Source organism: Periplaneta americana, chromosome 6, assembly GCF_040183065.1.
Source record: "Periplaneta americana isolate PAMFEO1 chromosome 6, P.americana_PAMFEO1_priV1, whole genome shotgun sequence".
NCBI classification, from domain to species: Eukaryota; Metazoa; Arthropoda; class Insecta; order Blattodea; family Blattidae; genus Periplaneta; species Periplaneta americana.
In genome coordinates, this window is record NC_091122.1 from 177,033,431 (window position 1) to 177,046,258 (window position 12,828).

Here is a 12,828-nt window from a genome sequence, read left to right on the forward strand (position 1 = left end):
AGGAGCAAAATATATTTTTACCTAAAATCAATCTAGTTGTTATACTGTAAGTTAGCAGTGAATACACAATATACAGTACATGTGTCGTGGTTTTCTTCAGTGCTTCCTTCTGTTGCAGAGGCATGCTCCAGCCGGTCGACTCCGAAGCCACGACCGCCGTCCCCCACGGCGCGTCCCAACATCACATTCCACACGTACGCTTGTCCGCCGGCCTACGCCACCTGGTACTGCCTCAACGGGGCCACCTGCTTCACAGTCAAGATCGGGGAGTCCTTGCTCTACAACTGCGAGTGAGTAGAGTAGTCTTCTCTTCTTGGCCATTGCTGTAGTTTTTTGGAAGTTTCAAATGTCTGTCTATGACTCGGAACTACCTGCTGGTTCCATTTTGAAGAACATATCCTCCGCCAAATCTTCCACCTACGAAGACGCTCCAGAAACAACACAGTTTAAACTACATCAAAAACGAAGCCACTCTTCACACATCTAAACCACATAAACAGGAAATACATCCAATAAACCGCCTATACAGGGTGTTCTGAAAAAAGTTTCCAATATTTAGAGAGGACATAGTATGCATCAAGCAAGAAATAAATAAATATACATCTTGATTACACAACTTTTAACACTATATCACTTAGAAATATAATTTATGGTGATTAGTTTCACGTGTTAATGGTGAACAAAGTTTATAAATACCTAGCTGACAAGTTTCAGCTTAGTATTAGCCATCTTCAGAGCTAGTGAGGTCCTTGCGTCTTCCGTTTTCAAAGTGTGGTCGATACAGAAATACCCAACATGAAGTATGAGCTGCATCAAAAAAGGCGAGCGAAGTGTTGACATTCCCAAGAAACTAGTTCGATTAATTAAAACGTGTCTCGGTGAAACGTACAGCTGAGACCGTACAGTCCAGTTTCTGTCCGACACTTTTCCAATTCACTGCAGGCTAAAGCAAGGAGATGCACTATCACCTTTACTTCTTAACTTTGCTCTACAATATGTCATTAAGAAAGTCCAGGATAACATAAAGATTTTGGAATTGAACGGATTACATCAGCTGTTTGTTTATGCGGATCACGTGAATATGTTAGGAGAAAATTCACAAACTATTAGGGATAACATGGGAATTTTACTTGAAGCAAGTAAGGAGATAGGTTTGGAAGGAAACCCCGAAAAAAACAAATTATATGATTTCTCGTGACAGAACATAGTAGTCTAGGAAATGGAAATTTAACAATTGGAAGTTTATCCTTTGAAAAGGTGGAAACATTAAAATATCTTGGAAGAAAAGCAACAAATATAAATTACACTCGGGAGGAAATTATTATTCGATTATTATTCGGTTGAGAAGCTTTTGTCATCTTGTCAAAAAAGCTGAAAGTTTGAATTTATAATGTAGTTATATTATCGGTTGTTATGTATGGTTGTGAAACTTGGACTCTCACTTTGAGAGAGGAAAAGAGATTAAGATGTTTGAGAATAAGATGCTTAGGGAAATATTTGGAGCTAAGAGGGATGAAGTTACAGGAGAATGGAGAAAGTTACACAACACAGAACTGCACGCATTGTATTTTTCACCTAACATAATTAGGAACATTAAATTCTGACGTTTGAGATGGGCAGGGCATGTAGCACGTATGGGCGAATCCAGAAATACATATAGAGTGTTAGTTGGGAGACCGAAGGGAAAAGGACCTTTGGGTAGGCTGGGACGTATGTGGGAGAATATTAAAATGAATTTGAGGGAAGTGGGATATGATGGTAGGGACTGGATTAATGTTGCTCAGAATAGGGACCGATGGCGGGCTTATGTGAGGGCGGCAATGAACCTCCGGGTTCCTTAAAAGGCATTTGTAAGTAAGTGAGGTAATTTAAAGCGTTATAGGCTAAAATTCATTTAGGAATATAAGGTGCGAGAGACTAGTATTAATTTCTGTTAAAGGCTGAGTAAACTTCAGAGCCCGAGTAGTTGAGGATTAGCGCAATAGATCTTGAAAGGTCGCAGTGTTGGGTCGTACTATCCCCCTTCAGAAATTCAATTCAAAACTCCAGAGCCATCGTGCGGCCTGGAAGAATGGGATGAATACAGAATTTCCTTCTATTTGTGATACTGTTTCCTGTTCTTTCGTGTGTAGGTCGGATTCTAGAAAGTTCGCTACTTAACCTAGCATTAAGCTCTCCAATATTCTGTATTTCATTACACTGTTTTAATAACAAGCTTGACATTGATTTCGAATTAAACATTGCATACCTTCAAAGACTTTCTACAATATGAAATTATTCGACTTGCAGTAAAAAATGCAAATTCTTCTGAATCGTAATAATTGATACACTGCACATTTCATAATCATCATCACCAATGTTAAAAGATTGGATCATTTGGCCTGTGTTGGCAATTTTGAACCAACAGTAGACATTCACGGTATTCTAGGCAGATATTTAGGAGGAAAAACGTAATGCAAGGGATACATGCTGTACTTCTCAGTCCTTAGGACAGAAAGGTAAATATTTCGTACTGAGTCTCGAACCCAGATCCTGTGTATTTGTAGAGAAAAGCGCTACTATTTTAAAAATTGCGAATAACTAAAAATTCTGTATCACCATTATCATCCTTAAAAGATTGGACTCTTAACTCGTCTCGGACAGAACGGGTTTGTTTCGGACCGATCGATGTGACGGTGATTACATACATTGTTATGAGCAGGCTTCGAAACTTCGGACCCGATAGAGCAGTTCAGTGGGAAATCAGCATAACGGCGTACTGAGTATAGTGGTAAAGCGTACAGTGGGTGGGGGTGCTGACAAATACGCAAAGGAAAACGCTCTGGATTTGAAGATTCATACAAACCTATTTTCAAACTGTGTCTGAAACTATTAACGGTTAGAAAAAAATCAGAGCAAGAGATGCCGGAAGCCCTCAAATTAGTTGAGGAAATGACACAGAGAATTAATGAGACACCAAGTACACCGGTTACTGAACGTGTAAAACAGAAGTGGAAATCAATTTTATGTAAAAATAACGGATATGGAACATTGTGTAACATAAACAGCAAATTAGTGGACATAGAGTCACCCGAGAATGAAGGACTGTCTCTTAGAGACTGCAATGATGTTAGGCTTTTTCGTTTTGCTCCTATAAAGTCATGCGACGTAGAGCGCATGTTTTCACAGTACAAACTGTGTTTGGTAGACACCTGAAAAAGTTTTACGTTTGAGATACTGAAAATGTATCTTGTAGTACATTGCAATTCGGTACTGTAACTGCACTTCCTAAAGACGACCAATAGGATAAATGAAGAAATTAAAATTGCTACATGTTTATTTCCACCATTAACACTGTGTATAATTAAACACAAATGCTTATAAAAGACAGGAGAATAAATGCTTTTCACATTATTTTAACATTGTCACTGTGTAATGTATATTTACTTTCAGAATGTCCATATGTGTGTGTTTCCCCATACTACCGTACTCTGTTCTAAATAGCAACGTTGTTACCTCAACACATCTCTACCTTCCACTACCTGCAGCGAGTCAACAACCTATAGTACAAGCACAGTAAACTTATTGTATCGGGTCCCAAGTCTCGAAGCCTGGTTATGAGGCTGAAGCATCTGTATCGGACGAGTGAATGTCCAATGCAGTTTGCTGCAATCTCATAAGAAAACGTTTAATCATCGTCACATAGACAGAATGTCCTAGGTAGTATGTTGCAGGCCTAAGAATCAAATTCTTCCACAATTGCACTCGAACAGCAGTGGATCCTACAGATAGGTTCTCCTTTCATTGAGTTCTATGTTCATGGAGCCAGTGAGTTCGTGATTAGGGTTATCCTGCCTCTGTGACAGAGAGAAAAACTCTAAAAATCTTGCAGTACGCCCCCACAGTATTTTAAGTCGAGAAAATATCCGAAGCAGGGATTTAGGCCAAGGTTCTTAGTAGCTCCATTGAATATTAGAAGATGCGAGACAAATCGAGCATAGTGACGTTTGTGGGTGAAAGGCAGTGTTCCCCTGAATGATTATTCAGCACACCATGAAGGCGTGAAAATGACTAAGATATATCGCTCTTTATGCCCCTATCCTCGGCACTAAATATATTAAATCGTTCAGTCGACCTGGTTGGCGAGTTGGTATAGCGCTGGCCTTTTATGCCCAAGGTTGCGGGTTCGATCCCGGGCCAGGTCGATGGCATTTAAGTGTGCTTAAATGCGACAGGCTAATGTTAGTAGATTTACTGGCATGTAAAAGAACTCCTGCGGGACAAAATTCCGGCACACCGGCGACGCTGATATAACCTTTACAGTTGCGAGCGTCGTTAAATAAAACATAACATAACATTAAATCGTTCATATTCACGCATTGTACACTTCAAAATCATTGTTAGAGCGGGGATTTTGAGCAATTTGAAATTATAAATTTAGCATTTTGATTTTAAAATTCAGCATGTTGTAGCATTTATATATTCGTCAATTTTGAATGAAAATATGCTTAATATGGGAAGATAGGTCGTGTCTTTTGAAAACATATGTGTGGAATTAAAATCATACTTATATAGAGATAATTATTTATTGTTTTGTTCATGGATCATTGACGCCATTGACAAAAATCTTAAAGACGTCTGTACATTTGCATCAACATATTATTTAGTAGTTTTATAGTGTATATTTTCTGCTATATTCTTCTTGAAGAGCAAAATATAATAGAAGTAGTAAATTTAATGTTAAGCCGGAGTTAGGACTTAAAATATCTACAATTGAGAGAGACGTCCAAAACCGGCAGCTGCAAAGCAATATCAACAGACTAAGAGAGATAAGTCATGAAAATTAGTTTTGAGATAAATGGAAATTAAACTTCGGACCCTTATTGAAAATAATTTTCTACGCAAAATAAAACACACCAAATACTAGTATTATTTTTTTCCCTACAGTCGCTTGTAGAATTTGACTTGTGTATTCACATAGGAAACAAAACTCCATTTGCACCAAAAAAAAAAAAAAAAGACTTAATCTCCTTTACCTGAATATCATCGTACATTGCTATCCTTATTGTTAGCCTAAAAAAAAAGTTTTACTTTTCACAACAAAGACTTAATGTAACATAAAATAAGCTTGTACTGATGTACAGTAGTGGCAAACAAAACCGACCCCTGTAGCTGATTTCAGAGCCTTGTTCACTCCAGAGCACGATAGACTGATAACTAAGACTTTCGTGGTTCGAATCCTGCCTGGGAAGGAAACTTTTTTTTGTTCCTTATTCAGATTTATTCCCAATACTTTCCAATTGCTGATAAAATTCATGTTCTGGGAATAATAAGTTAATTAAGTAGTAAAATATCGCTGCAATCGAAAAGTATTGGGAATAAATTTGAATAAGGAACAAAAAAAAGTTTCCTTCCCAGGCAGGATTCGAACCACGAAAGTCTTAGTTACCAGTCTATCGTGCTCTGGAGTGAACAAGGCTCTGAAATCAGCTACAAGGGTCGGTCCGGTTTTTTTTTGTCACTACTGCATTTTCAGACTATATTCAAAAACTAAAACCAAAGTTTAATATCGCTATCAATTTATTAAGGATGTTTAATTCACTGTATGACACAAATATTTAATGAGTGGAATGTATTTACCAGTCTAAATTATGCAAGATGTTTTACGGGATCCGCAAAAATAAAGTATTAGCTTTAAGGGGTCCATAACACTAGAAAGTTTGGGAACCTCTACTTTTTGTCAATTTACATGTATGGCATCAAAATTGTAAAGCACCTTATGTAAAACGGCGTATAATATTATATAAATATAAATGTAACTTTCTATTAGATAAATTTTATTTAAAAAAATTGTCAGTTTCGCATTTATATCGTATTTTATAACAAATTTCGCATTTTGAGTACATTGTGCGTTTTATCGCTTTTTCGAAAAATCATCACCCCTGATCATCGTATATGAGAAGAGGTGTAGAGTGGGCTTTATACCATCGCTGTTAATGAATAAGGAATTTAAAATGTTTCGAAGATTGGCTTCATTTTCGTCGTCTTCGGGTTAAAATGGTGTAATAAGGGCTATCTACTCGTTAGGAGTCTTTACAAACAGCCAAGTTTGCTTGATTGTCCCAATTTCTGTTTATATATTCTTTTTTAGTCATCTGTCCGAAGATAGGTTAGAACCTCATAACTGACATCAATAAGGCATCACTCATGAGGCAACTAAGCCAGGAGATAATGGGGTAGGGTGGCCAGTTCATTTTCCCCTCCATGTTACATGTTACACTTGTCAGACTTCAGATGCATAACCTACAAATAATAATCTGACACATATCGTCAAGTGAGCTGAACTCTCTGATAACAGATGTAGGTACGTATCAGCCAGAACCTCAAAATCATTCCGAAAGTAATTCCTCCGAGATCATACTCGAGAAAATTAGTAAACAGCTTCTGTGCACTCAGGGATATTGCAAGAAATTCTTTTTTACATTTCGTCTTTGTTCTTCTGGTAAGAAATGCTTCTGTTATTAAGGGCACAAGTGATTGTTGTTAGACAATGAACAAGGCGTTTTAGTGACCTTGGCCGTAGAGGTTGCAGATGTTGGATTTAAAGTACTGCAGGTAGCGTGCGTAAATACTGTTCTTCGCATAAAGCAACGACTGAATGACCTTGAGACATTTGGTATCCAAGGAAAATCGAAGTATTGAATAATTACTTTTAATTTGGAAATATTCATACAACTTCGATATACTTATAAATCACTTTAATGTTCGTGTTGATATGACGTGTTCCGTGTGAATGGTTTGTAGTCTGGAACTCAAAATTCTTATCTTAAGTTTCTTAACAGATATTTTGTGATGTGAGGTTAGTTTAAGGAAATTTTGCTTTTTTAAGACCCTAAATTACTTGAACCATAGATCAAAAGTCTTGTATATCACGCTACAAGGAATATCGGCGGGCGAAAGAGAGAAGCTGTTTTCTTTCAGAGGATATACCATAGGGAAATGGAAATAAGATTTTTAAATGTTTAGAAAAAAATTCAAAATATAAATGAACTACAAAAAAACGTAGGATACATATCATCGTCACATGCTCTACTAGATCATACTTCTTCCCATTAGGACGGTATTTTAAGATATTATTACTAATTCATTAATTTCAGCAAATTAATTAACTAGCTTATTTTTTATTTCTCTAGCGTTAATAGAAGTGAGATATATTTTTCTTTATTAGTATTACTTACTTATTAATTTCAGCAAATTCATTAACTAGCTTATTTTTTATTTCTGAAGCGTTAATAGAAGTGAGATATATTTTTCTTTATTAGTATTACTAACTTATTAATTTCAGCAAATTAATTAACTAGCTTATTTTTTATTTCTCAAGCGTTTATAGAAGAGAGAGAGATATTTTTCTTTATTAGTATTACTAACTTATTAATTTGAGCAAATTCATTAACTAGCTTATTTTTTATTTCTCAAGCGTTAATAGAAGTGAGATATATTTTTCTTTATTAGTATTACTTACTTATTAATTTCAGAAAATTCATTAACTAGCTTATTTTTTATTTTTCAAGCGTTAATAGAAGTGAGATATATTTTTCTTTATTAGTATTACTTACTTATTAATTTCAGAAAATTCATTAACTAGCTTAGTTTTTATTTCTCAAGCGTTTATAGAAGAGAGAGATATATTTTTCTTTATTAGTATCACTAACTTATTAATTTCAGCAAATTCATTAACTAGCTTATTTTTTATTTCTCTAGCGTTTATAGAAGTGAGATATATTTTTCTTTATTAGTATTACTTACTTATTAATTTCAGCAAATTAATTAACTAGCTTATTTTTTATTTCTCAAGCGTTAATAGAAGTGAGATATATTTTTCTTTATTAGTATTACTAACTTATTAATTTCAGCAAATTAATTAACTAGCTTATTTTTTATTTCTCAAGCGTTAATAGAAGTGAGATATATTTTTCTTTATTAGTATTACTAACTTATTAATTTCAGCAAATTAATTAACTAGCTTATTTTTTATTTCTCAAGCGTTAATAGAAGTGAGATATATTTTTCTTTATTAGTATTACTTACTTATTAATTTCAGCAAATTCATTAACTAGCTTATTTTTTATTTCTCAAGCGTTAATAGAAGTGAGATATATTTTTCTTTATTAGTATTACTTACTTATTAATTTCAGCAAATTCATTAACTAGCTTATTTTTTATTTCTCAAGCGTTAATAGAAGTGAGATATATTTTTCTTTATTAGTATTACTAACTTATTAATTTCAGCAAATTAATTAACTAGCTTACTTTTTATTTCTCAAGCGTTAATAGAAGTGAGATATATTTTTCTTTATTAGTATTACTTACTTATTAATTTCAGAAAATTCATTAACTAGCTTAGTTTTATTTCTCAAGCTTTTATAGAAGATATATATATATATATATATATATATATATATTTCTTTATTAGTATTACTTATTATTTTAAGCAAATTCATTAACTAGCTTATTTTTTATTTCTCAAGCGTTTATAGAAGTGATATATATTTTTTTTCTTTATTAGTATTACTAACTTATTAATTTCAGCAAAATCATTAACTGGCTTATTTTTTATTTCTTAAGAGTTTATAGGAGTGGATTATTATTATTATTATTATTATTATTATTATTATCTCTACTACGGTCGTGCCACACCTGTGGCTGCGAAACCAGGTGGCCCGGCTTCGAATCCCGGTCGGGGCAAGTTACCTGGTTGAGGTTTTTTCCGGGGTTTTCCCTCAACCCAATACGAGCAAATGCTGGGTAACTTTCGGTGCTGGACCCCGGACTCATTTCACCGGCATTATCACCTTCATATCATTCAGACGCTAAATAACGTAGATGTTGATACAGCGTCGTAAAATAACCCAATAAAATAAATAAAAAACTACGGTCGTGAAATTCAGACTGACAGACATTCTTAAATTATTTTGTGCATTATTTTTATGACAAAATGTTCATTAACATGCATCACACATCTATGCTTAGTCTACCGTCTGGTCGTCCGGTTCGTAAGAAGGAAAATAAGTAAACGGAATTGTAAGGTGAACAAACATTTCCTTGTTTGGCAAACAGGCTGTGGAAACATATTTGGGGAGAGAGCGGAACTGTATGACAATACAGCGGAATGCTACTTAGGCTGGTTAACTTAAAATCTCGACACGTAAAGATACTCGCCATCGGCCTACTGCCCCCCCCCCAAATATTTCACAAAATTCTGGCGACTACAAGAGGATTTTGACCAACAAAAAGATAGCCATTCCTCTTTGCCAAAGTTTTTTTCCCTTGCTTGCTACAAAACAACATGAAAGACTGCCGCGGCGGATTAGGCCGACTCCATTCTCCGACTCTTCTTTCCAGTACCAGAAAGAGTGCATACTTGAAAGGCATTCGGGCACTGCTAAGCTCCTACAGATGTCAGCTAGTCTTCACTAATTTGAAGAGAAAATATAACAGCAAAAAATTCTGTAATCCTATCAGGAATTGTGGCGGTCCTTTCAAAATAAATTTCAATCAAAATCAATTCGATTTTCTCGTACTATATGAGATCGCGTAAGAAATGTGCCAAATCGTCTTCACAGTAATCGATTTTCAGCCTAATGATTATTAATTTATTACTAATTTATTCGTTTGGTTGAGTTAAGGTCAAATGCATTACGACTCTGGTGGCCACTAGTCCCATACACTGGCCGAACATTTGTGAGAATATTTCTGTAGTGCTCGGGAAAAGTGGCACAAGTCAAAAATGTTAATTTTACAGGAGAAGGTTTAGGTCGATTTGGTTTTCTTCTGTATGAATTATTGTAATGGGAGAAATACTTATGTCCCTTTTCCCAAGCGAGCAGATGTTACGTAAGTTGTCAATAAATTAATAAAAGATGATTGTGAAAACTGACGTACGCCACTTTTCCCAAGCATTGCAGATTTCTTTACCCATGAGGACTCGACGCCACGGCGCGGGACGATAATAATAATAATAATAATAATAATAATAATAATAATAATAATAATAATAATAATAATAATATGCATATTTGTAAAACATTAGCAGCGTCTTTCTCCAATTGCCTCTATCTTCCCAGTTTAGTGCTTACTTTGATAGTTTTTCGTCTCCCACCCGTTTCACATATCTATACAACTGCAGTATTGTCTGAATAGTACATAATCAAAAATTTAATTTTCCATATTCATTTTTTTTCTCATAATATCATTTCTTATTATTTCTCGTCGAGAATGTCTGACTGAACATATGAGAAAGTCCATTTCCATCGATAATTTTGATCGCAAACTTTTATTCTTCTTCCAAGTTTCCGCTCCATACTACACCGTACTTCGAGCTATAGATTTGTGTATTTCAATTTTGATGTCTTTAAATAGATTTGTGTTGCATATTATTCCATTTAACATCGTTTATGCTGATCTTCCTTTATTTATTCTATATTTAATATCATCTTCTTGACTAGCAAGTGACAACCTTATTAATTTCGACACCTAAATATTCAAATAATAATGATACTAATAGTTATAGTAATAATTTACAAGTTAGAAATTACTTTTAGAGAACCCGGAGGTTTATTGCTGCCCTCACATAAGCCCGCCATCGGTTCCTATCCTGAGCAAGATTAATCCAGTCCCTACCATCATGTCCCACCTCTCTCATCCATTTTAATATCATTCTCCCATCTACTTCTCGGCTTACCCAAGGGTCGTTTTCCCTTGTGTCTTCGAACTAATGTTATATATGCATTTCTAGATTCACCCATACGTGCTACGTGCCACGTGCCCTACCCAACTCAAACGTCTGAGCAATAATACTTACTTACTTACCTACTGGCTTTTAAGGAACTCGGAGGTTCATTGCCGCCCTCACATAAGCCCGCCATTGGTCCCTATCCTGAGCAAGATTAATCCAGTCTCTACCGTCATATCCCACCTCCCTCAGATCCATTTTAATATTATCTTCCCACCTACGTCTCGGCCTCCCCAAAGGTCTTTTTCCCTCCGGCCTCCCAACTAACACTCTATATGCATTTCTGGATTCGCCCATACGTGCTACATGTCCTGCCCATCTCAAACGTCTGGATTTTATGTTCCTAATTATGTCAGGTGAAGAATACAATGCGTGCAGCTCTGCGTTGTGTAATTTTCTCCATTCTCCTGTGACTTCATCCCTCTTAGCCCCAAATATTTTCCTAAGAACCTTATTCTCAAACACCCTTAATCTCTGTTCCTCTCCCAAAGTGAGAGTCCAAGTTTCACAACCATACAGAATATAACTGTTTTATAAATTCTAACTTTCAGATTTTTTGACAGAAGACTAGATGACAAAAGCTTCTCAACCGAATAATAACACGCATTTCCCATATTTCTTCTGCGTTTAATTTCCTCCCGAGTGTCATTTATGTTTGTTACTGTTGCTCCAAGATATCTGAATTTTTCCACCTCTTCGAAAGATAAATCTCCAATTTTTATAGTTCCATTTCGTACAATATTCTGGTCACGAGACATAATCACATACTTAGTCTTTTCGGGATTTACTTCCAACCCTATCGCTTTAATTGCTTCAACTAGAATTTCCGCGTTTTCCCTAATCGTTTGTGGATTTTCTCCTAGCATATTTACGTCTGAGCAATAATACTAAATAATAATAATAATAATAATAATAATAATAATAATAATAGGGAATAAAAGATCCGTTGTCCCCACATTATTTTATACAAGACAGCTGTTTTTCTTGCATCGCATAGGCCACGGCATCAGAGCTGTGGGGAGCTACTTTTTGTGAACACTATATTTGTGTGAAACAACGCCGGGGCCTACACACCCTCTGCCTAGTTAAATACGCAAGTAATGTAGAAGCACGTTTCGGTTGGGTTATAAAGCTTCAGGTATGCGGAGAGATTACCTGAATTGTCGTGAGAACAGAGCTTTTACAAGCATTCTGCTCAAAATCATAGCCTCCCCTTAAGCCCATAAGTTTTTAAGTGAAATTCCATTATTGTATATTGGTGAATTGAGCGAGTATTTTTCAACGCACAATTGAGGTGTCTTCTTGTGTAGCTGAACGGTTTGTACCTCTCCCATCATTCCTGATTGTAGCTGGGTTTAGTGAAGTGTAGTGCACCAAGGGGGACATGATCGGGCAACTTTCCCGAGGATTAGCTAGCAACCTTAACAGTTCCAATTCCTTTCTTTAGACGGATCCATGGACTGCAAGTCCAAACCCAAAATTGACTCACAAGTCAATAATGAAGGGAACCATCAAGTGTTATTTACTGACGTAGAATTCAGCGTGCTAGCTGCAATGAAAGCTGTAGGTGTAAATATTGTCCGACAAGTTGCAATATACATGTCTGTCTTATTAGATGTGTAAGGTTTTTAAAATTGTTTATGATTCTGCACAATTTTGACCCACTTCTCTCTAAATTGGATACAGAAAAGTCGAAGTAAAATGGCCGGTTCGCGTTCAGGAAAGTCTGCTACTTCTGGTTGTGTAATATTCCATGTTCAGAGAGTTGCTCTTGTGAATGTCCAATATTACGAGTAGTTCATGAGGAGGTAGTTCTGCTACTTTTGAATGCCTAATATCGGTTCATGGCCAAATGGAAATGATCAGGACGAAATTCAAATACAAACTGCTGAGCCATTCATACCGGAACCCACACTTTCTGAAGTCGAAATTGCGATAGAAAATCTGAAAAAGTACAAGTCTCCAGGTATCGATCAAATTCCAGCAGAATTAATACAAGAGGGTGGAAGGGCATTATCTAGCGAAATTTATAAACTTGTACTTGCAGTTTGGGAAAA

At 35.6% G+C, this 12,828-nt stretch overlaps 1 protein-coding gene across 3 annotated transcripts in view; it reads left to right on the top strand.

Moving 5' to 3' along the window:
- The window catches only part of LOC138702070 (probetacellulin-like), an 860,296-nt gene that overhangs the window by 833,141 nt on the left and 14,327 nt on the right, over positions 1-12,828 (top strand). For all 3 annotated transcript variants that reach the window (XM_069829605.1, XM_069829604.1, XM_069829606.1), the window contains one exon: positions 119-290. In XM_069829605.1, the coding sequence (XP_069685706.1) occupies positions 119-290 (172 nt within the window). The remainder of the gene's footprint in view (positions 1-118; positions 291-12,828) is intronic.